The 26,183-nt window shown below is 43.5% G+C and overlaps 1 protein-coding gene across 2 annotated transcripts in view; it reads left to right on the top strand.

Moving 5' to 3' along the window:
- BOC (BOC cell adhesion associated, oncogene regulated) overlaps positions 1–26,183 on the top strand; it is a 106,754-nt gene that overhangs the window by 27,095 nt on the left and 53,476 nt on the right. For both annotated transcript variants that reach the window (XM_077479681.1, XM_077479682.1), the window contains exon 2: positions 23,170–23,318. In XM_077479681.1, coding sequence (XP_077335807.1) covers positions 23,204–23,318 — 115 coding nt within the window. In that variant the 5' untranslated portion in view covers positions 23,170–23,203. The remainder of the gene's footprint in view (positions 1–23,169; positions 23,319–26,183) is intronic.

Genomic DNA, 26,183 nt, shown 5'->3' with positions numbered 1-26,183 from the left:
CTATGCAAAAGAGTAGGTTTTAAGAATCTGCGCGGCTCCGGCCACCAACTCTTTGCGCTCTCCTCGGAACAAACGTGATGAAATGAAGACAAACGCCAATTTTTTTTCTTTGTTTAAAGGTTACATTGTTCTGAAATGCTGCCGTGGGAGAGAGGAGTAAATACTCTGATGACTAACGCAAGCCTCCACTCCGCGCGTCGGTTGTCTGCTGTGTTTTTATGAGGGATTTAAGGGGCTTATTTTTAGAGCGGGGTGCAAACGTATCTCCGGAGCACCGGCCCTCCCCTGGCCCCGATGAGCGGATCTGCTCATTTTTAGTAAGGCAGGGCCTGTCACCGGAGGAAATTCCACATCCTGCGGGGATGATAAGAAAATCCTCCGTATTTGAGTGCTGACACCTGCATCCGTCGTAAAACGTAGCCGGGTGGCGAGTCATGTTTAGTTTATCTACACCGAGCGATCGGATTGGACGTCAGTCTGCGCTAAAGTATATCTCGCAACATTTTTCCTTTCCGTGATTTTTTATTTTTTTTTATTGACTTGCAATGGGCTTTTGAACTACTCCTGGAAGAGTCAAATCCCTAGCACAGCCTCCTCCCTGCTTGCGTACCATAGACCTCTTCTCCTCTCGTGGGTCTAATTACTGTCTGTTCTGGCCCAGCTTCTCCCTACCCCATTATTACTGGCTATATCCTACTCTGCCCACCTCGAGGACCTATCCAGAGCCTGTCCTATCCTCTAGAACAGTGATTCTCAACCAGGGTTCTGTGGAACCCTAGGGTTCCTCCAGAGGTTGCTAGGGGTTCCTTCAGCATTGGGCAATTTGTGCCTCTCAGATAAGTTCCCATTGACACCATTGATCTTTTTAGCTATCTATAAGGAGGTAATTCTTCCCAATGACCACAAGTGTAAGGACCATTCTTCCCACCGACCATCACACTAATATTTAATGAGTTGTAGATTTCAAATTTTTAGCAGGGGTTCCCCCGAGACCGGAGAACTATTTCAAGGGTTCCTCTGTGTTGAAAAGGTTGAGAAAGGCTGTTCTAGAACTTCCTACCACGATCTGTCTGGCTATCTTCTACTCTGTTCACCTCCAGGACTTCTCCAGAGCTTCCACCACCTTCTAGAACTCCCTACCTCAATCTGTCTGGCTATCGCATACTCTATCCACCTCCAGGATTTTTCCAGATCCTCTCCCATTCTCTGGAACTCTCCACCCCATTATGACTGGCTATATCCTACTCTGCCCACCTCCAGGACCTGTCCAGAGCCTCTACCATTCCTCTAGAACTACCTACATTTATCTGTCTGGTTATCTCCTGCTCTGTCCACCTCCAGGACCTCTCTAGAGCATCTCTAATTCCTCTAGACCCCCTACCTTGATCTGTGTGGCTATCTTCTACTCTGTTTACCTCCAAGACTTCTCCAGAGCCTCTCACATCCTCTGAAAATCCGTACCCCAATCTGTCTACTATCTCCTGCTCTGTCCACCTCAATGAGCTTTCTTAGAGCCTCTCCCATTCTCTAGAGCTTCCTACCATGATCTGTCTGGCTATCTTCTACTCTGTTCACCTCCAGGACTTCTCCAGAGCCTCTGCCATCTTCTGGAACTCTCCATCCCATTATGACTGGCTACTTTCTACCCTGCCCACCTCCAGGACCTCTCCAGAGCCTCTCCCATTCCTCCAGAACTCCCTATCCGGATCTAGATGGCTATCTCCTACTCTGTTCACCTCCAGGACTTCTCCAGAGCCTCTCCCATTCTCAGGAATGGTCTATCTCATTCTGTCTGGCTATCTCCTACTCTGTCTACATCCAGGACCTCTCCAGAGCCTCTCCCATCCTCTGGAACTCTCAAATCTAATCTGACCATCTAAATCCTACTCTGGCCACCTCCAGGACCTCCCCAGAGCCGCTTGCATCCTCTGTAACTCCAAAACCCCAATTTTTCCATTATCTCCTACTCTGTCCACCTCCATAACTTCTCCAGAGCTTCTTTCATCCTCTGGAACTCTCTAACCCATTATCACTGGCTATATCCTACTCTGCCCACCTCAAGGACTTCTCCAGAGCCTCTCCACATTCCTCTAGAACTCCCCACCCTGATCTGTGTGGGTATCTCCTACTCTTTTCACCTCCATAACTTCTCCGGAGCCTCTCCCATTCTCTGAAAATCCCTAATCCAATCTGTCCACCTCCAGGACTTTTCTAGAGCTTCTCCCATCCTCTGGTATTCTCTACCTCATTCTGTCGGGCTATCTCCTACTCTGTCCACCTCCAGGACTTCTCCAGGGACTCTCCCATCCTCTGAAACCCCCTACCCCAATCTGTCCCCTATCTCCTGCTCTGTCCACCTCCAGGACTTCTCCAGAGCCTCTCTCACTTTCTAGAACTCCCTACTTCAATATGTCTGGCTAGTTTCTACTCTGACCACCTCCAGGATCTCTCTTATCCTCTAGAAGGCCATACCTCAATATGCCTGGCTATCTCCTACTCTGTCCACCTCCAGGACTTCTCCAGAGCCTCTCTCGTTCTCTGGATCTCCTCGCCCCAATCTTTCTAACCATCTCCTACTCTGTCCACCTCCAGGACTTCTCCAGGGACTCTCCCATTCTCTGAAACCCCCTACCCCAATCTGTCCACTATCTCCTGCTCTGTCCACCTCCAGGACTTCTCCAGAGCCTCTCTCACTTTCTAGAACTCCCTACGTCAATCTGTCTGGCTAGTTTCTACTCTGACCACCTCCAGGATCTCTCTTATCCTCTAGAACGCCATACCTCAATATGTCCAGCTATCTTCTACTCTGTCCACCCCCAGGACTTCTCCTGAGCCTCTCTCGTTCTCTGGAACTCCTCACCCCAATCTCTTTGACCATCTTCCACTCTGTCCGTCTTTAGGTGGTCCCTGAAAACTCATCTTTTTCAGGGAAGCCTATTCCAAGTCCACCAACTCCATCAACCTGTCCCAACACAGGTATTAACTTTTTGTATTGATTGCCCCTCCGCTTTTAGATTGTAAGCTCCTATGATCAGGGCCCTTCTACCCTCTTGTCTTTGGTGCTATATAAATCCTGTATAAGAAAAGTCATAGGACTGGGGACGATGATGATTTGGATGGCCAGATGAAGGTGGTACGGGGACATATTGGGCACTCCATTGGGGGGTCTATGATGGTAAAATGTTGGGGTCCTCTAATCTGTGGTGTCGCCGTTTTTGGTTCCTGACCATTAAAAAAACAATGTGATTATTGGACGGTATATAGCCACCGTCCGTCGATGACTAGACACAATGGGTCAGATCGGGAGGAAAAGGTCGGCATGCTGCCGGTGTTTGCCGTTGTCATTACGGCTCCTGCCTGGCATCCCGCTCTGTAATCTGTTGACTTAACCACACAAAAGGGAAAAAAAAGTCAACAATTTATCGGTATAAAGAGCCTCTTCCCCCATAGAGGGGAGATTAGCTAAATCCACACAGCGGCCCTTCTCTCCTGTGTCCTCCTCCGCGCTCTGTGTACACTCCGCACGCCTCGAGGTGTGAACCTTTTCCCGCACGCCTGTCTGCAGGTGCCAAGTGGCCCCGATTCCCCCCGGTGTCAGGGAGCTTTGACTTTGGCTGATTCTCCTTATCAGAGAGTCTTCCCCTTCAGAATGTTACCTCCTGACTTACAATACGTTATGGTTGAAGTTGAGTTTTTATGATGCGTTTTTTTTTATAAATTGGGATTTGCTAGTTTTTCTAGACATGACATCCTGGTGCCTATTTAGTTTGTGGCTGAGTTCACAAATGTCTGACACGTATCAGCCCCCTGCTGTAAGCCTCTCACCTTGTGACTTGCTAAGAAGTTACAGTGTTGCAGTCTGACCACTGATTGGAGAGGAGACTAAGGAAATGCTTTCTCTTGCCTGCAGAAGACCGCTGACATCATCTCAAAGGTGACTTTTACAATAGGTGGAGCAGTGTCAGACACAGATCAGCCCCCCTGCTGCAGGCTCTTCGGGGGAGGGGAGACTGAGGAAACGATCTCTTGTGCCTGCAGCAGACTGATGACATCTCAAGGATGACTTTTAAATGATCAAAGGTGGAGCAATGGCGAGGCACAGATCAGCCCCCTGCTGCAGCCTCTTTGGGGAGGGGAGACTAAAGAAATTCCTCCCCAATCTGCCTGCAGCAGACTGATGACATGTTAGCCCCCTGCTATAGCCTCTCACCTTGTGAGTTGCTAAAAAAGTTAGGATGTTGCAGTCTAATCACTGAGGGTAGGAGAGACGAAGGAAATGCTCCATCCTGCCTGCAGCAGACTGATGATAATCTCTAAGGATGACTTCAAAAGTGGAGCAATGTTAGACACAAATCAGCCCCCCGCTGCAGCCTCTTGGGTGGAGGGGAGACTGAGAAAATGCTCTTTCCTGCCTGCAGCAGACTGATGACATCTCAAGGATAACTTTTAAATGATCAAAGATGGAGCAATGGTGAGGCACAGATCAGCCCCCTGCTGAAGCCTCTTTGGGGAGGAGAGACTAAGGACCCCCCCCCCCCCAATCTGCCTGCAGCAGACTGATGACATATTAGCCCCCTGCTGCAGCCTCCCTGCTTTGGGCTTGCTTACAACGTTACAATGTTGCAGTCTGATTGATCGGTGTTGGAGGGGAGACTGAGGAAATGTTCCCTCCTGCCTGCAGCAAACTGATGACATCACCTGAAGGATGACCTTTAGATAATAAAAGGTGGCACAATGTCGGACGCAGGTCAGCCTCCTGCTGCAGCCACTTTCCTTTGGGCTTGCTTACAAATTTACAAGGTTGCAGTCTGATTATTGGGGAAGAGGGGACTGAGAAAATGCTCCCTCCTGTCTGCAGCAGACTGATGTTGTATATGTATATTGCAGAAGGTTTTATCAAACTTTATTGCAGGTGACCTGCTTTTGTGCTGTAGATCCAGAGACAGGCCATCGCACTAGATTCTTTACCTTAAGGATTTTTTTACAATCGTCCATCCCATGCATTACACTGACGATGTTAATATAAAGCAAATCATACAGAAATTGTAATGCCAGATTGTAAAGTGTGTGGTGTCAGCTTTAAATCTGCTTGAATGGAATTAGCACAACCACAATTCTATGCCCCCCCCCCCCCCCCCCTTTATACTGATAGCTTGGACATCTCTGAATGCAATAATAGCATAGGGCCACCCAGTGGCCAGATAGTTACACTGCATCGTATTTCCTTTTATGGGAATGAAACCCTGAAATGCATCTTCAGAACTTCAATGTTTCATCCAGGTGACCAACCCCAGCTCTGTTTTGTTAGTCTGGTGCTCTGGGAACACCTTTGCTTACTTGCTTGTAATGTAGGAGAGTATTCTCAAACACGCCCATTACAGACCCCTCCTCACTGTGTCTTACCTACACACACAACCTGATGTAATAGAATATCAGTTCTAAGTTCCTCACATCCACCAATCAGATTTAGACTTTTAATGTGGTCGGTGATGCAGAGAGGAAAGGGAGGAAGTTCCGCCAGGTCACGTTTCTGAGAGCAGACCTGCCCACTGCACATGTGAGGAAGTCTGTGGACTCTGGCAGAAGGGAAGTTGTTGCCTGGAACTGCTCCTCAAAATGCCCCCCGAATATTTAGATACATTTAGAACAGCCTTGCTCAACAAGGATTGAATGGAACCTCAAGGTTCCTCCACAGGTTGCTAGGAGTTCCTTGTTAACTATTTCTTCCTCTCAGATAAGTAACTACTGATAATAATTATTACTACAGTAAGGAGTGTTCATCCCACTGATCACCAATGTAAGGGACATTCTTCCCACTGATCACCAATGTAAGGAACATTCTTCCCACTGATCACCAATGTAAGGAACATTCTTCCCACTGATCACCAATGTAAGGAACATTCTTCTCACTGATCACCAATGTAAGGAACATTCTTCTCACTGATCACCAATGTAAGGAACATTCTTCCCACTGATCACCAATGTAAGGAGCATTCTTCTCACTGATCACCAATGTAAGGAACATTCTTCTCACTGATCACCAATGTAAGGAACATTCTTCTCACTGATCACCAATGTAAGGAACATTCTTCCCACTGATCACCAATGTAAGGAACATTCTTCTCACTGATCACCAATGTAAGGAACATTCTTCTCACTGATCACCAATGTAAGGAACATTCTTCCCACTGATCACCAATGTAAGGAACATTCTTCCCACTGATCACCAATGTAAGGAACATTCTTCTCACTGATCACCAATGTAAGGAACATTCTTCTCACTGATCACCAATGTAAGGAACATTCTTCTCACTGATCACCAATGTAAGGAACATTCTTCCCACTGATCACCAATGTAAGGAACATTCTTCTCACTGATCACCAATGTAAGGGACATTCTTCTCACTGATCACCAATGTAAGGAACATTCTTCCCACTGATCACCAATGTAAGGAACATTCTTCTCACTGATCACCAATGTAAGGAACATTCTTCTCACTGATCACCAATGTAAGGAACATTCTTCCCACTGATCACCAATGTAAGGAACATTCTTCTCACTGATCACCAATGTAAGGAACATTCTTCTCACTGATCACCAATGTAAGGAACATTCTTCCCACTGATCACCAATGTAAGGAACATTCTTCTCACTGATCACCAATGTAAGGAACATTCTTCTCACTGATCACCAATGTAAGGAACATTCTTCCCACTGATCACCAATGTAAGGATCATTCTTCTCACTGATCACCAATGTAAGGAACATTCTTCCCACTGATCACCAATGTAAGGGACATTCTTCTCACTGATCACCAATGTAAGGAACATTCTTCTCACTGACCACCAATGTAAGGAACATTCTTCTCACTGATCACCAATGTAAGGAACATTCTTCTCACTGATCACCAATGTAAGGAACATTCTTCTCACTGATCACCAATGTAAGGAACATTCTTCTCACTGATCACCAATGTAAGGAACATTCTTCTCACTGATCACCAATGTAAGGATCATTCTTCTCGCTGATCACCAATGTAAGGGACATTCTTCTCACTGATCACCAATGTAAGGGACATTCTTCCCACTGATCACCAATGTAAGGAACATTCTTCTCACTGATCACCAATGTAAGGAACATTCTTCCCACTGATCACCAATGTAAGGAACATTCTTCTCACCGATCACCAATGTAAGGATCATTCTTCTCACTGATCACCAATGTAAGGATCATTCTTCTCACTGATCACCAATGTAAGGAACATTCTTCTCACTGATCACCAATGTAAGGGACATTCTTCCCACTGATCACCAATGTAAGGATCATTCTTCCCACTGATCACCAATGTAAGGATCATTCTTCTCACTGATCACCAATGTAAGGAACATTCTTCCCACTGATCACCAATGTAAGGATAATTCTTCTCACTGATCACCAATGTAAGGAACATTCTTCTCACTGATCACCAATGTAAGGAACATTCTTCTCACTGATCACCAATGTAAGGAACATTCTTCCCACTGATCACCAATGTAAGGAACTTTCTTCTCACTGATCACCAATGTAAGGAACATTCTTCTCACTGATCACCAATGTAAGGAACATTCTTCCCACTGACCAGCAATGTAAGAAGCCATTTTCCTACTGATCACCAATGTAAGGAACATTCTTCTCACTGATCACCAATGTAATGAACATTCTTCTCACTGATCACCAATGTAAGGAACATTCTTCCCACTGATCACCAATGTAAGGAACATTCTTCTCACTGATCACCAATGTAAGGGACATTCTTCTCACTGATCACCAATGTAAGGAACATTCTTCCCACTGACCAGCAATGTAAGAAGCCATTTTCCTACTGATCACCAATGTAAGGAACATTCTTCCCACTGATCACCAATGTAAGGAACATTCTTCCCACTGATCACCAATGTAAGGAACATTCTTCTCACTGATCACCAATGTAAGGAACATTCTTCCCACTGATAACCAATGTAAGGAACATTCTTCCCACTGATCACCAATGTAAGGAACATTCTTCCCACTGATCACCAATGTAAGGAACATTCTTCTCACTGGTCACCAATGTAAGGAACATTCTTTTCACTGATCACCAATGTAAGGAACATTCTTCCCACTGATCACCAATGTAAGGAACATTCTTCCCACTGATCACCAATGTAAGGAACATTCTTCTCACTGATCACCAATGTAAGGAACATTCTTCCCACTGATAACCAATGTAAGGAACATTCTTCCCACTGATCACCAATGTAAGGAACATTCTTCCCACTGATCACCAATGTAAGGAACATTCTTTTCACTGATCACCAATGTAAGGGACATTCTTCTCAAGCCGCGTACACACGGGCGGACTGTATGGCCAACTTAGTCCGTCGAAACACATTTCAGCGGACAGTCCGCTCGTGTGTGGGCTTCAGCAGACTTTTTCAGCGTGCAGTCTGGCGTACTAAGTATTTCAGAATTTCCGTAATTCTGTCCGTCATACTTTGGTTTCAGCGGACAATCCGCTCGTCAGTAGGCTAGTTCGACGGACTAAGAATGGCGCATGCCCAGAAAGGATTTACACGGCAAAAGGTTGCATTGCTGTGTATTGGACTTCCTATTTCTAGTCCCGTCGTACGTGCTGTACACGTCATCGCGCAAGCTTTCGACGGACTGTTTGTGCATCCGTGTGTGGTCAAGTCCGTTCATTCGAAAGTATGACGGACTGTCCGTCGGATTGTACGACGGACTAAGTAGGCCATACAATCCGCCCGTGTGTACGCGGCTTCACTGATCACCAATGTAAGGAACATTCTTCTCACTGATCACCAATGTAAGGAACATTCTTCTCACTGATCACCAATGTAAGGAACATTCTTCTCACTGATCACCAATGTAAGGAACATTCTTCTCACTGATCACCAATGTAAGGAACATTCTTCTCACTGATCACCAATGTAAGGAACATTCTTCTCACTGATCACCAATGTAAGGAACATTCTTCCCACTGATCACCAATGTAAGGATCATTCTTCCCACTGATCACCAATGTAAGGAACATTCTTCTCACTGATCACCAATGTAAGGAACATTCTTCTCACTGATCACCAATGTAAGGAACATTCTTCTCACTGATCACCAATGTAAGGAACATTCTTCTCACTGATCACCAATGTAAGGAACATTCTTCCCACTGATCACCAATGTAAGGAACATTCTTCTCACTGATCACCAATGTAAGGAACATTCTTCTCACTGATCACCAATGTAATTAACATTCTTCCTATTGACTACAAGTGTTAATGGGTCCATCCTAAGGGAACCCTTCCGCACTGACCAACAATGTAATTGGGCATTTCACGGACAACCAGCATAAGGGAAACTTTTCTGACCACCGATGTGAGACACCACTTGGTAGTCAGAAAAATGCAATTTCTACGCTCTGCACTTCTCTTCTGATCATTATTAATTGATTCATTTCATTATTACTGAGCATAATTTCATGATGCGGAGCAGCCCAGGGTGTCCAATACTTTAAGTACACCACTTTTTTTTTCTGTTCTATTTATTGTTATATCTCGATCTCTTGAACTTTATCTATGAAAGGATCACTGGCAGGATCGGCATAGGGGGAAGCCATCTTGGCTCCTCCATGGGCACCTCAGGGCAAATCAGGCAAAACACGTAGGAGGGGCAGAAATGTGGATTTCATGACACTTGTAATGGATGAAGTACTCAGGGACACTCTATTAAAGCTTCCCAGAGTCTTTTCTCTGGAGGGGGGGGGGGGGGGAGGTGGTGGTTGTTGAAGGTTGCCATTGCTTCGGCTGGCATTTTTTTGGCTTGTTGAGTGCTTGGAGCAGCACGGCTTCGTGGAGGGTGGTCAGAGAGCCTTCTCATTTCAAGCAGCTGTTTTTTTCTATTACACATTAACCTTTTTCCACGCCGGGCCTTTGTACCGTGAAAAACCCCGCGGTCCCCCAGCCATTGCAGGTTTTGTCAAGGCAGCTGGCACCTCTGTATGCTTTTTAACTTTCCCTTTTTTTTTTTAAGGGGTATAAAAAAAAAATTGGCCCCCTTATTTTTCCAACCCTCACTTCTTCTTCCAAAAAAAAAAAACCCAAGCATCATCTTTTCTCTCGATCCTCTCCAGATTGGGACCCTTAAGCAACCTCGGCCTTTTGTTCCAATTCAATAAAACGAAAGAGAGAGGGGAAAAAAAAAAAAAAAAAGAAGTGGAGGGGAGGGAGGGGGGGTTGATAGGTATAAAGAAAAACGACCTGAGGGGCAATAGTCTCTTGAGCCAGCTCGCTGCATTACAATGAATAGAGACTCTATTAAGCCTCGTTCTGCCTGTTAGGGTTTCCATGGGTTACTCAGCCCCCATATGGAAAGCATGCAGTGTGTTATTGAAGGCCTCTAGGTCCCATTGTAGGCCTGGAGCATGACTGGCAGTTGAAGCCCCTCCTCACACTTGACACTGCCTGTGTTTGTCTAATGCGTAGAGGGGGGGCCTTTAGATGGGGCATTGTCCCAGTGCTATGAGAGGGACACGAGGAAGGTGGGAGGGGGGGGAGCTGAGGTCCAAGAGAAGAGAGAAGGCCTTCATGAATATTCAAGAGCCCTCGTCAATGGCCGTGAGGGAAAAAAAGCAGATGGAATTCATGTAGAAAAACGTAACCCCCCCCCCCAAACCAACCACCACCCTGCCATTAAAACCAGTTTTCCCCCTTTAATTCTCCCACCCAAATGCCACCACTTTCATGGCCATCTCAGGAGGAGTGTGAGAGCCAAATTTATCCAATTAAGCAAGCTTGTCAAGTCGAGTTGATAGCGAGCAAAAGGGACATAAATTAAAAAGGACGGGCAAAAAAAAGAAGAGAAAATATTTGAAAAAAGACTAAAAAACAAGCTTTTCCCCTCCTTTTTAAAAAGTTTTCTCATTGTCGTTTGGTCTTTACTCAGCTTTGAATGAGATTAATATGATAAAATTGAGAAGGAAGCGGCAAACACCTTTTTTTGTAAGGGACGGCTTGGGGCTCTTCTGGTAAAACTTAGACTTCTTCTTACTTGAAAGTTTTTTTTTTGGGGGGGGTTTTTTTTTTTGTATTTGGATCACCGGTTTAGGTTACTTGCCATTTGGCCTTTGGCCCTTAATGAGGTTCAAGTAGATCTAAGCTTTGAATAGATTAGGGCAGTTGTGGTCAACTTTAGGAGCCCTCAAGTGAGGTTCCTCAACATTATCAAATGGCTGCACATAAGATTTGGTAAATTGAATGCTATAGAAAGCTGTCAAAGTCATCCGAACTGCTACAGGAGGTGGTCAGAGAATACAGGGATGCTACAGGCAATGGTCATAGACTACAGACATTCTATAGGAGATGGTCAGAGATGACTGGCATGCTATAGGAGACGGTTAGAGACCACAGGCATGCTACAGTAGTTGGGCAGAGTTTACTGACATGCTACTGGAGATGGTCAGAGATGACTGATGTGATACAGGAGATGGTCAGAGACTACAGGCATGCTACAGTAGTTGATCAGAGTCTACTGGCATGCAACCAGAGATGGTCAGAGACTCAGTCAGAGTTGAGTTGAGTTGCACCTTGATATAACGCGGTCATTTACCCCATAGGATCTCAACATGATTACAAACACATACACATGGAAACACATACTAGGGCCATTTTTTTATAGACAGGATCTAATTAACCTACCAGCATGTCTTTTGGAGTGTCGGAGGAAACTGGCGTACCTGGAGGAAACCATCACAGGCACAGGGAGAACATGCAAACTCCAGGCAGATGGAGTCATGGTTGAGATTTGAACCAGCGACCCCATTGCTGCTAGGTGAAAGTGCTAAGCACTACACCACTGTGCTGCCCCAGAGATGACTGGTATGCTACTTGAGATGGTCAGAGACCACAGACATGCTACAGTAGTTGATCAGAGTCTACTGGCATGCAACCAGAGATGGTCAGAGACTCAGACAGAGTTGAGTTGAGTTGCACCTTGATATAACGCGGTCATTTACCCCATAGGATCTCAACATGCTTACAAACACATACACATAGAAACACATACTAGGGTCAATTTTTTATAGACAGGATCTAATTAACCTACCAGCATGTCTTTTGGAGTGTCGGAGGAAACTGGCGTACCTGGAGGAAACCCTCACAGGCACGGGGAGAACATGCAAACTCCAGGCCGATAGAGTCATGGTTGGGATTTGAACCAGCGACCCCATTGCTGCTAGGTGAAAGTGCTAAGCACTACACCACTGTGCTGCCCCAGAGATGACTGGTATGCTACATGAGATGGTCAGAGACCACAGACATGCTACAGTAATTGGTCAGAGTCTACTGGCATGCTATTAACAATGGTTAGAGACTACAGGTATGCGACAGTAGTTGATAAGAGTATACTGGCATGCTACTGGAGATGGTCAGAGACCACAGGGACACTACAGGAGATGGGCAGAGACCACAGAAATGCTACAGTAGTTGGTCAGAGTCTACTGGCATGCTACTGACAATGGTTAGAGAATATGGACACGCCACAGTAGATGATCATAGACGATTGGTATGCTACAGGAGGTGGTCAGAGACCATGGGCATTCTAAAGGAGATGGTCAGAGACCATGGGCATTCTAAAGGAGATGGTCAGAGACCATGGGCATTCTAAAGGAGATGGCGAGAGACCACAGACATGCTACAGTAGTTGATCAGAGCCTACTGGAATGCTATAGACAATGGTCAGAGATTTTGGACATGCTATAGGAGTTTTTAGAGGTTGGGGACATGCTACAGAAGAAAGTCATAGACTGAGGATACAGCCCATTTACATACTGTATCAGTGCTTCCACATTTGTACTCTCTACCGTGCTTTTAATATTGCTATGCTGCATTTGATATTAATCCCAGCAAGATCGATTATAAAAGATCAGAGGAAAGAAAAATCAAAAAGAGAAAGAGAATAGACCACAAAATTAATAAACCAGTCCAAAGAATATTTTTCCTTCACTGGTTTCAGTGAGCACCAAAACACAGCATTCTCCCTGCAGGGACCCGAAAGGCTCCACTATAAGTGCTGAAGGGCCACAGGTTGGACACAAGGAGATTAGAGAATGGATAAATCTCCTATCTAGATTTTTTCTTTTGCCATTGGACAGAATTACCTTCACCTCCTGTCCTATAGACATAACAGGAAATAAAGGGAGATCCCTCTGGAATACAATAAAATACCCCCTTAGGCAGTTAGCACTGGAACAGGTGTCCCCATTGGAAGATTTCCTCACTATTCCTGTTTTGGTCACAACACAACAGTTTTTTTCTCCATCTGAAATGTTAAAAAGAATTAAGCTTTATATAAACTTTTCAAGCTAAAATAATCTTGGAGTTTCAGGAATGAGAAACACCTTCCTGTGAGGGATGGGTTGAGAATGGAGAGTTTGGGTTTTTTACAGTCCTTGCTTGGATGTTGTTTTTTCTTTCTTTTTTTTTTGTACTATTTTTATTTGGAATTTTTTATTTTGGTAGCCGGATCACTGGCTTGGGCCATAAAATAGTTCCTGTTCCTGATTGGGCTGGGTCGCCGGTTCTGCCAGCTCCTTGGTGGTCTTGCTGAATGGGTGAATGGTTGATTGTTGAGGTAGGAACTGGAGCAACTGAGAATATATCCTTTTACACACCGATGTCTGGCTCCTTCAGTGCCAAGATGGAGCTGGCAGGATTCTCTCCATACCCATGCCATCGTACCCATTGGCTCTCCTTTAATCAGTTTTTCTGTTGGCGCCAGCTGCGTTTCCTTCCTTCGTACTTTCTTTTCATTTTTTAAGTCCTGTTATTAAAGCAAACCTGTGCTTGGCCCAGTCAGAGCTAATCAACAGGTTTGCTTTAAGCCTGTCCATCCCCAGCAGTATATTACTTCCCCATCTCTGCCGTAGAACCTACTTTGAGTATGAAGATGCATGTGGCTAATGCCATGTGACAGCACTGGGCCAATTAGCAGTGTCATCTGAGGACTCTAGCAACTTGTAGTTTACTCAGGGCCTTTCTCTCATTCCCAGGGCCTGCTTAGGCAAATCACAGGTTAAATTCAAAGAGGCACTTGAATACACAATTTAGTTATTATGCTCAGGCAATTGAGCATACTAACTGAGCAACTAACACATGTTTGTTGGTAGTAGTCACTCTCCACTCAAGAGAGCTCCCCTTAATGTAGTTTTGGGGTTGTCTTCTGCTGTAGACAATGATAGTGGTGATGAAGTCAGGCTGGTCATTGAGAACTCTGTGGCCCATCTGTTGGTAGTAGTCACTCTTCACTTAAAAGAGCTTCCCTTAATGTAGTTTTGGGGTTGTCTTCTGCTGTAGATCATGATAGTGGTGAAGTCAAAATGGTCATTGAGGACTCTGTGGCACGTCTGTTGGTAGTAGTCACTCTCCATTCAAGAAAGCTCCCCTTAATCTAGGTTTTTCAGGTTGTTTTCTGGTGAAGACAATGGTGTTGGTGAAGTCCATTGAGTATTTTGTGGCACATCTGTTGGTAGTAGTCACTATCCACCTCAAAAGAGCTCCCCCTTAGTTTTGACCCAGAGCCTGTCCTCTGTTGTAGCCAATGGTGGTGGGGAAGTCAGGCTGGCCATTGAAGGCTCTGTGGCCTGCTTGTTGGTAGTAGTCTCTATCCATTCAAGAAAGATCCCCATAATTTAGTTTGGGGTTGTCTTCTGCTGAAGACAATGGTGTTGGTGAAGATGGTCATTGAGGACTCTGTGGTCCATCTGTTGGTAGTAGTCACTATCCACTCAAGAGAGCTCCTCTTAATGTAGGTTTGGAGTTGTCTTCTGCTGTAGACAATGGTGATGGTGAAGTCAGGCTGGTTGTTGAAAACTCTGTGGCCCGTCTGTTGGTAGTAGTCACTATCCACCTCTTAAGAGCTCCCCCTTAGTATAGACCCAAAGCGTGTCCTCTACTGTAAACAATGATGGTGGGGAAGTCAGGCTAGTCATTGAGGGCACTGTGGAAGAGTGACAAGAAGAAAGCCATAGTTGAAAGAAAGGCATAAGAAGTCCCGTTTGCAGTTTGCGAGAAGCCATGTGGGGGACACAGCAAACATGTGGAAGAAGGCGCTCTGGTCAGATGAGACCAAAATTTAACTTTTTGGCCTAAAAGCAAAATGCTATGTGTGACAGAAAACTAACACTGCACATCACCCTGAACACACCATCCCCACCGTGAAACATGGTGGTGGCAGCAAAGTCCAGACCTAAATCCAAATGAGAATCTGTGGGAAGACATGAAAATTGCTGTTCACAGATGCTCTCCATCCAATCTGGCAGACCTTGAGCTATTTTGCAAAGAAGAATGGGCAAAAATTTGACTCTGTAGGTGCAAAGCTGGTAGAGGCATCCCCCAAAAGACTTGCATCTGTAATTGCTGCACAAGGGGGGTTCTACAAAGTATTTGAAAACTTTAAAAAAAAAATTGAAAACCATTTATCATTTTCCTTCCACTTCACAGTTATGGTGCCACTTTGTGTTGGTCTATCACATAAAATCCCAATAAAATACATTTACATTTTTGGTTGTAACGTGACAAAATGTGGAAAATTTCAATGGGTATGAGTACTTTTTCAAGGTACTGTATGTATGTGTTGGTGTGACTAGAGTGAGGATGTTATATTGCAAGCTCCACAAGGAGGAACTGTGGATTTACATAGAATGCAATGAGTTCTTGATATGCTGTATTAGTACTGTGTATGTAAGGAGGTGGGTGCTAAACAGATCTCTGTCACACACGGACATTTAATGAGGGGAACTGAGGACCAAGTACATGGAAGTTTGCTTTATTTGACATTTTGCATCCAGGTGGTTGGTCATTAGCCAGTAGTCTTTGATGACCATCACACCCTCAACATTGTCCACCATTGCCTCTGCGTTCCGCCTTCGCTATGACATGAGGCACCCTCTAGAGCAGTGATGGTGAACCTTGGCACCCCAGATGTTTTGGAACTATATTTCCCATGATGCTCAACTACACTGCAGAGTGCATGAGCATCATGGGAAATGTAGTTCCAAAACATCTGGGGTGCCAAGGTTCACCATCACTGCTCTAGAGCAGTTCATTGAGGTTCAGTATATTGGTAGCCAGTGGGATGCATACCCCCCTTACAGTGGTAGAGAATGCCCCCCTTACACCCAGCTAAAAAGATCATTGATGTCCTACAGCTGGCTATGACAAGTGGTATTGGTCACGGAATTATGCAAGCGCCATCATATAGGAGGTCAATCAGCCAAAACTCAAGCAACCTTTGGAGGAACTCTAGCGTGTCACAGAACCCTGGTTAAGAATGGCCACTCTCTAGGATAAATATCAGCTTTTGTACAGGCTATCCTTACTTGACTAAGACAATCCAATACATATAAGAGGAGAACCTCTTTAAATCTGTAGACTATTCGCTTGTTTTCTGCGGTCTTCCTCCAGGCTTGTCCAGTCTCCTATTTTTTCGCCCACTCATCCTATTTGCGCCTCTCTGTGGGAGCTGAGCAGCTGCGAGGGGTAGCATTCCTCTCCATGACAGCCAAGCGATGGATTGCGTGTTCCCATTTCCAGGATCTCTGGAGGTAATCCCACTGACATAACGCAGATCTGCGCAACGCCACCAAATTCTTCTGGGAAGAAGTCGCTGGGTCCAGAGGTCATTTATTCGACTACTCTGAGAAACACAACTTTGTAAAACTCCTTCATTATAGTGTCCGATATCCACTTTGTGACGCTTGTAGCAAACTCCATTTTGTGCTGAAAATGGGGAGCACTGATGGGAGAATTTGATTGGCTGCTGCAGTTAGTTAAAGCAAAACTAAACCCTAAATGGAAACATTTGTGCAATGTGTATCAAAAGTTGCCATATATGTTCACAAGATACTCCTTTTTTTTACCCCTTTTCATCCTTTTCCCATCTCAGTGCTGCTGATCTCCTCCAGCAAAGCTATGTGTAGTCACCATCAGTGAAGCGTTTGACATGGTGACAACACAGGAGCTCAGTTGGGAGACTGAAACAGAGCATTGTCACTCTGTAACAAGAAGTGCCTAAACAAGGACCTTCATGGCAGGATCACCAGATACCATCTTCCTTAAAGCATGTATGGTTCATGCATTGCAGTGCCATTTATTTTGACTGGCACCTGACCCCACTACACTAGAGCAACACATCTTAATTTGCAGCACATTGCAATACAGTGTTGTGCATTTCAGATTTTTGGTATGTTCTGGTGCGTTGGCAGCTTTTTCACACATGCATGCACTTTAAAAATTTAAATTGGCCCTTAAAACGATAAAAAGACAACTTTTGAAATGGCATAATCATGGCAATAAGGACGAGTTAGGGTTCGGTCAAATTTGGTTTTGACCGAACCCAGAAGGAAGCTGTCAGTCTCACCCACTGCCAGCCAATCCACCGCGGCAGTTATACCTACACAAAGGTATGGGGTTGACACATTGCCATATTAGGGCAACATCGTTGGCCCATGTGGCCATATTAGGTCAATGTCATAGACTCATGTGGCCATAATAGGCCAAGTCATAGACCCCTGTGGCCATATTAGGCCAATTATAGACCCATGTGGCCATATTAGGCCAACGTCATAGACCTATGTGGCCATATTTGGTCAAAGTCATAGACTTATGTGGTCATAGTAAATGTCATAGACCCACGTGACCATATTAGATAAACATCAGAGAACCATATTAGGTCAATGCCATTGACCCATGTGGTCAAATTAGGGCAACCGCATAGACTCATGTAGCTATATTAGATCAACGTCACAGAACCATGTGGCCATATTAGGCCAATATCACTGACCCATGTGACATATTAGATAAATGTCATAGACCCATGTGGCCATATTAGCTCAAAGTCATAGACCCAGATAGTTATATTAGGTCAACATCATAGACCCATGTGGCCATATTAAGTCAATATCATTGACCCATGTGGCCGTATTAGATAAATGTCATAGACCCATGTGGCCGTATTAAGTCAACATCATAGACCCACATGGTCGTATTAGGTCAACGTCATAGACCCACATGGTCATATTAGGTCAACCTCATAGACCCATGTGGCCATATTAGGTCGATAACATTGACCCATGTGGCCATATTAGGTTGATAACATTGACCCATGTGGCCATATTAGATAAATTATATAGACCCATGTGACCATATTAGATAAACGTCATAGACCCATGTGGCCATATTAGGTCAACGTCATAGACCCATGTAGCCATATTTGGTCAATGTGATTGACCCATGTGACTATATTATGTGAACATCATAGATCCATGTGGCCATATTAGGTTAACGTCATAGACCCATGTGGCCATATTAGGTTAACGTCATAGACCCATGTGGCCATATTAAGTCAATGTCATTGATCCATGTGGCCATATTAGGTTAACGTCAAAGACCCATGTGACCATATTGGGTCAACATTATAGACCCATGAGACCATATTTGGTCACACACCTCCCTGCCCCTTTGTGTACTTGTAGCTGTGGGGTTCGGAATGCCCTGGACACAGTTGATTTGGCGCAGTGGGCGGGAGTGGCAACTTCGTTCTGGGTTTGGGCTGAAGCCAACTTCGGACCAAACTGAAGCTCACACTGACATCGTAACCTCTAACAAATGCCCAACAACCTTAAACTAAAAAAAATTCCCAACACTCCACACCCAAAAAGGTTCTGGAGTTTTACCTTGGAGCATTTTAGAAGCGCATTTTAGGTGCAACACATGTTAAAGCATGAAAAACCTGCAAAAAAAAAAAAAATGCGTTGGCAATGGCAGATGATGGGGCTGTTCACATGCCGTGATCGAGATGCCTCACTTCGCACTTGCAACAAAAATTACCCGACAAGCCTTTAAGGCGACCCAATCAAACGAGGAAGCACCGCAAACACCCTACAACCGGCACCTTGGTGTGGCAATTAAGGAGGCATCACACCACCTCCTCACAGATTGTCAAACTATGGATCACTTTTCAGAGGATTGACGGTTTAGACGCAAGTCTAAATTCATTCTCACTGTAACTTTTGACATTGCAAGCTCTGTTGCGAAAGTATGGGGCTTAATTGCTATGTTACTTTGGTATGTAGTCCCAAAAGTCGACACTGAACAACGATACCGATAACGATAGCCTATTCAGATGCTATCAATTCTCCCCCTGCAAGTTTAACCTTCATCTTCTATTTCAGCAATGAAGAGGTTACAGGGGGGGAATTATGGGTGGCGCAGCGCCGGCAATAACGTTTCTGTATCGCTTGTTTAGGCTGAGCTGCCAAGTATAAGAAGGAAAAATCAAGAAAAATGAAATAATAAAAGGAACTCTCACAAGACGCGGGAGGCCGCGGCCAAGTTTCCACGCAGGGCCAGAAAGCGTCCAACCTCCCACCGACAGGACTGCTGCTGGTCCCGCGTGCCAGAAATAGCCGCCCTGAGATAAAACAGAGCCCCATAGCAAGGAGGGATTGGGCCTGCAGTGCAGGGAACGGCTGCCAGGACCCTCTCCGGTGGCTACGCAGGAATAGAGGCGCTGAAAATCCGCCTCTGGAAACTTGGCTGCTCTTTAAAGTGGGACTTGTCTCATCCAGCGGAGGACGCCATTTTTGTCCCTGGATTTTCTATGATGTCGTCTTTAACCTTCGTCCAATCCCACTCTAAACCCCTTCGGCCGATAAAGTTACCTTCTACTTACGTTGGATACGCTGCGCAAATGTTTAAAGCTCTGTTTCGCCTTCAACGATTTGGAATTGTGGGTGGAATCGGCTCGGTTCTGCCCGCAGTTTCCAAAATGACTGATAAAAGCGTAAGGCCCGCACGGGCGCCATTGTTCCTAATGGTGCCCCAAGCGCGATTCTGCCGTGATTCGTTGTGCGACATAATCGCGTGCCAATCAAGGCAAAACACACTATTTTGAAATTTTCTCTCAAAAAGGAGAAGGAGCTTCTGTTTGGGGGGGGGGGTGAAAAACACACATAGGCGATAAGCTCAGTGCGGTTTTTAAAGGCGCGTTTTGCTGCGGGTTGCCATGTGTTTCTGTCACGCAACAATCACGGCAGAATCGCACCGTGTTTGGTGTGCCATTAAAGCGGAGTTTCACCCAAAAAAAAAATATTTTTAAAGTCAGCAGCTACAAATACTGCAGCTGCTGACTTTTAAAATAAGGACACTTACCTGTCCAGGGAGCCCGCGATGTCGGCACCCGAAGACAACCTGTCCCTCGGGTGGGGGGCTTGCTACTTCATAGGAAATTGTTCTATCCCATTTTTGTGTGGAACTCCGCTTTAAGAATAATGGCAACTGAACGCACTTTGCGCATTTTGCCCGCAATTCCAATTTTCGTAATGTGAAAGGGGCGAAAGTCAATAAGATGCCCTATGCTCAAAACGCGGAATCTTGTAAAAATCCCACAACAGTCTCAGGGACTCTATTGGAGATATCCCTCTACACCTGCTGTGCCCATTATGAGGTGTTCCCACCATCCCTGTGCTGAGTTCCTGGGTCTGAACCCCTGCTGTGCCCATTATGAGGGGTTCCCTCCATCCCTGTGCTGAGTTCCCAAGTCTTCACACCTGCTGTGCCCATTACGAGGGGTTCCACCATCCCTGTGCTGAGTTCCCGGGTCTGTACACATCCTGTTCCCATAAAGAGGGGTTCCCACTATTCCTGTCCTGAGTTCCCAGGTCTGTACAACTGCTGTGCCCATTATGAGGAGTTGCTACCATCCCTGTGCTGAGTTCCCAGGTCTGTAAACCTGCTGTGCCCATTATGAGGGGTTCCCACCATCCCTGTGCTGAGTTCCCAGGTTTGTACACCTGCTGTGCCTATTATGAGGGGCTCCCACCATCCCTATGCTCAGCTCCTGGGTCTGTACACCTGCTGTGCCCATTATGAGGGGTTCTCACCATCTCTGTGCTGAGTTCTTGGATCTGTACACCTGCTGTGCCCATAAAGAGGGGTTCCCACTATTCCTGTCCTGAGTTCCCAGGCCTGTACAACTGATGTGCCCATTATGAGGTGTTCCCACCATCCCTGTGCTGAGTTCCCAGGTCTATACACCTGCTGTGCCCATTATGAGGGGTTCGCATTATCACTATGCTGAGTTCCTGAGTCTGTACACTAAAATAGCAATATAATTTAATTTTAGAATAGATTATAATAATATAATATATCATTTAATTTAATATAACATAATATAAATAAATAAAAAATAATTATGAATTAAATATAATATAATAATATAATATTTAATCTATAATATAATAAATTATAAATAATAATAAAATAATAACAAATAAAATATAATATAATTAATAATAACATAATAATAAATATAATATAATAATATAACATTTAATAATAATATATAATATAAATAATAAAAAATAATAATAAAATAACAAATACAATATAATATAATAAAATATATATATATATATATATATAATATAATAGAATATAATAAAATATACATAATAATAAAATAACAAATAAAATATAATATCATAAAATAATACAATATATATAATATAATATAATAAAATAATAATAAATAAATAGAATAGAAAAAAATAATATAATATTTAATAGTAATATAGAATAGAATATAATAAAATATAAATAATAATAAAATAACAAATAAAATATAATTTAATAAAATAATATAATATATAGAATAGAATAAAATAATATAATAATTAATAATAATATAGAATATAATAAAATATAAATAATAATAAAATAACAAATAGAATATAATATAACAAAATAATATAATATTTAATAATAACATATATAATATATTAGAATATAATAAAATAATATAATAAAAATAATAATAATAAAATAATAATAAATAGAATAGAGCAAAATAATATAATATTGTATATTAATAATATAATAATAATAATTAAATAAAAACATTAAATTAAAATAATAATAAATACAATACTATAAAATAAATATAGGACTCATCTCTCATGTACCTGCAGGAAGAAAAGACAAGTAAGTTTCACGTAAAGCGGCGTGTTTAGTGTTGCGTCACATCGCAGGGCATGATGCACTTTAAGGAAAAGCGATTTGTAATGCGATGGTGTGGATGGGCTCCCCTTTGGCCCCCCTTGGCAGCTTTGTGGCCTTCTCTACTTTTGCAGGCCTTGTTAATTTCACTCTGCTAATGACTCCCCCCCTGAGACTGATTTACTGGCCTGTCTGAGGCCGGATCGGGGGAGGGGGGGGAGGAGAAAGGGGGGCCCAGGGGGTCAGGGGCCATCCAAACCCCCACTCACAGGAAATTGTTATTTTAACCTGGTGGGAAGGGTATTAAGATCTCTAAACAGCTGGGCCCGGCTCTATTATGAACATGGCATAAAGGGAACTTTTATCCACCCAAAGTACTAGGTCTTGTGGCCCCTCAGCCTCCTCGGCCCCGGGCCCCGCGTCCGGCCACGTCCAAGGCTTTCTCCGGCAGGATTTGTGCAAACTTGCAGAAGGAGATTTTTTTAGGTAATTTGAGTTTAATTGAGAATCAGAAAAAAGGGTTTGAGGAAGTTATTGATTGGCTGAGATTTATTTTTATTTAAAAACAAAACAAAACAGTTTTGAACTTTTAAATGTTTTTAGGGGAAATGATCCGAGGAAGATTGTGAGATTTATTTTAATGGCTTGCAGCTGACAGCAGCTGTAGCATGGTGCATGTAAATGCTGGGAGTTGTAGTTCCACTGCAAATAGAAAATATTTAGTATAATAATAGTGTGTGACTGGGGGGGGGGGGCATTAGATTGTCAGCTCCTCTGGTGCAGAGGCTGATGTGACTGGCTCAGTGTTCCCTGTACAGCACTGCGGTATATGTCAGAGCTATATAAAAGTATAATATTAATAGCGTGTGACTGTAGGGGGACATTAGAGTGTAAGCTCCTCTGGTCCAGAGCCTGATATGACTGGTTCAGTGATCCCTGTACAGCCCTATGGATTATGTTGGCGATATATAAAGTAACTGTTGTATCTTATCCATAGATGACATGTATGATGGAAGTCTGGCAGTGTGTGGCTCCCACAATATCTCATTGTCTCTGATGGATCTCCTCTTTTTTTTTCCTCTACAGGTGAGGGCGCCGGGTGAAGTGGAGCTCGCTGTGGATGAGATCGCAGTACAGTGCTACGGTATATGGAATCACCATGTTACAGAGAATCCCAGAACTCTGCGCGGTTTGCTATTGGTTACTGTCGGTCGTCTGCTGTGTGGATCAGCCCTGTGAGTGTCTTTATATTCTTCATATACAAGCCAATGTGATCCGGGTGGTGTATGGAGGATTGGTCTGGGGGATGCAGGATGGGATGTGTAGTCATGAAGGATGGAGAAAGGATATGATCTACCATTCTGTATAAGGAGTCCACCTTTACACTGTGTAGTAATCTGAGTGAGTGTAGTGGTCTGGCACAGTGTACTAAAATTTTGGTGGGTTGGTGTACCGGATTTTTTTTGTTGTACCAGAATTTTTTGCGTTAGTGTACCGGATTTTTTTTTGTATCAGAATTTTTTCGGGTTGGTATAACTTTTTTTTTTTTTAACCAGAATTTTTTGTGTCTGTGTACCGGATTATTTTTGTACCAGAATTCTTTGGGTTGGTGTACTGAATATTTTTGTACCAGGGTTTTTTTGGGGTTGGTGTACCTGATTTTTTTTTGTGCTGGATTTTTGTGCAGCAGATTTTTAGTGTTGGTGTGCTGGATTTTTTTTTCCAGAATTATTATTATTTTTTATTTTTTTACCACAATTTTTTGGGTTGGTGTACCTGATTTCTTTGTACCACAATTTTTTTAGGTTAGTGTACTGGACTTTTTTCTCCCTCAATGTTTTGGGGTTAGTGCACCTGATTTCTTTGTAGCACAATTTTTTTTCGGTTGGTATAATGTTTTTTTTAATTTTTTTACCAGAATTCTTCGGGTTGGTGTACTGAATTGTTTTGTATCAGAATTATTTGTGCTGGTGTACCAGTTGTTTTTGTTTTGTTTGTTTTTTTATTAATGCACCGATTTTTTTTTTTTGTACCACAATTTTTTGGGGGGTTGGTGTACCTGATTTTTTTTCAACCACAATTTTTTGGGTTAGTGTACTGGACTTTTTTCTATCACAATGTTTGGGGGTTGGTGTACCTGATTTTATTCATACCACAATTTCTTGGGTTGGTGTACTGGATTTTTGCCCCCAGAATTATTTGTGTTAGTACACCAGATTTATTTTTTTATACCACAATTTTTTTGGGTTGGTGTACCGGACTTTTTTCTACCACAATTTTTTGAGGTTTGTGTCCCTGATTTCTTTGTATCACTTTTTTTGGATTGGTGTACTGGGCTTTTTTCTACCACAATTTTTTGGGGGTTGGTGTACCTGATTTCTTTGTATCACACTTTTTTGGGGGTTGGTGTACCTGATTTCTTTGTATCACACTTTTTTGGGGGTTGGTGTACCTGATGTCTTTGTATCACACTTTTTTTTAGGTTGGTGTACCTGATTTCTTTGTATCACAATTTTTTGGGTTGGTGTACTAGACTTTTTTCTACCACAATTTTTGTTGGGTTGGTGTACCTGATTTTTTTCATACAATTTCTTGGGTTGGTGTACTGTATTTTTTTTCCCCAGAATTATTTGTGTTAGTACACCAGATTTATTTTTTTGTACCACAATTGTTTTGTGTTGGTGTACTGGACTTTTTTCTACCACAATTTTTTGGCGTTTGTGTCCCTGATTTCTTTGTATCACATTTTTTTAGATTAGTGTACTGGACTTTTTTGTATCAGAATTTTTTTTGGGTTGGTGTACTGGATTTTTTTTTTGATTTTTTTACCAGCATTATTTGCGTTGGTATACTGTTTTTTTTTTTTGTACCAGAATTTTGTATGTTGGTATACCAGATTCTTTTTTGTACCATTGTTTTTGTGGGTTGGTGTACTGTATTTTCTTCGTACTGGATTTTTTTGGTGGTTGGTGTACCAGATTTCTGATTCTGATTGAGGTTTAGTCACGAGACTATTTTAGTTGGTGCAGAGTTTGGACTTGGAGGCAATTTGTCACCAAAACTGGTCGGGCAGGGAGGAGGTTAATATATAGCTGGAGGTGTGCCAGGCTGTGCCCGGGGGAGCTGGCTGCCAGTCTTGTTGATGTTGGAGAGGTGTGAACATCAGCGCACTGTAGGTGATGCGTGACGTGTCACGTAGCTCCTCTCCTGGCCCAACGCTCACACATCGTCATCCCTGGTGAATGCTAATCCCGCAGTAGGTGTTGCAAGTCATGTGTAGTGAAAAATTGGGAGTTTGCCCTAAAGATAAATTCCAGGTATGGATATTGTTACATAGTTACGTTGGTAAAGCTTGGACCATTATAACTAGAGATAGACCACACCTGTGGGATCCATCTAGAACAGCCTTTCTCAACCTTTTCAACTCAGAGGAACCCTTGAAATAGTTCTCTGGTCTCGGGGAACCCCTGCTGAAAATTAGAAATCTACAACTCATGATACATTAGTGTGGTCAGTGGGAAGAATGGTCCTTACACTTGTGGTCATTGGGAAGAATTATCTCCTTAAATATAGCTAAAAAGATCAATGGTGTTGGTGGGAACTTATTCGAGAGGCAGAAATGGCCCAATGCTGAAGGAACCCCTAGCAACCTCTGGAGGAACCCTAGTTGAGAATCACTACTCTAGAATCTGGAAATCATTGTATTAGGCACCACTACTCCAGTGATCTCCACTAGCTTTCGGGTCAAGTGTCAAGTGGAAGTCCAACCTTGGATAGTGTTTAAAATATAGCTAAAAAGATCAATGGTGTTGGTGGGAACTTATTCGAGAGGTAGAAATGGCCCAATGCTGAAGGAACCCCTAGCAACCTCTGGAGGAACCCTATGGTTCTACGGAACCCTGGTTGAGAATCACTACTCTAGAATCTGGAAATCATTGTATTAGGCACCGCTACTCCAGTGATCTCCACTAGCTTTCGGGTCAAGTGTCAAGTGGAAGTCCAACCTTGGATAGTGGTCAAAATATATCTAAAAAGATCAATGGTGTTGGTGGGAACTTATTCGAGAGGCAGAAATGGCCCAATGCTGAAGGAACCCCTAG

Source organism: Lithobates pipiens, unplaced genomic scaffold (genome assembly GCF_037356315.1).
Source record: "Lithobates pipiens isolate NorthernLeopardFrog02 unplaced genomic scaffold, aLitPip1_a1.2 Scaffold_16, whole genome shotgun sequence".
Classification (NCBI taxonomy): domain Eukaryota; kingdom Metazoa; phylum Chordata; class Amphibia; order Anura; family Ranidae; genus Lithobates; species Lithobates pipiens.
The sequence above is the reverse complement of the archived record's forward strand: the minus strand, read 5'-3'. Positions and strand labels throughout refer to the sequence as shown.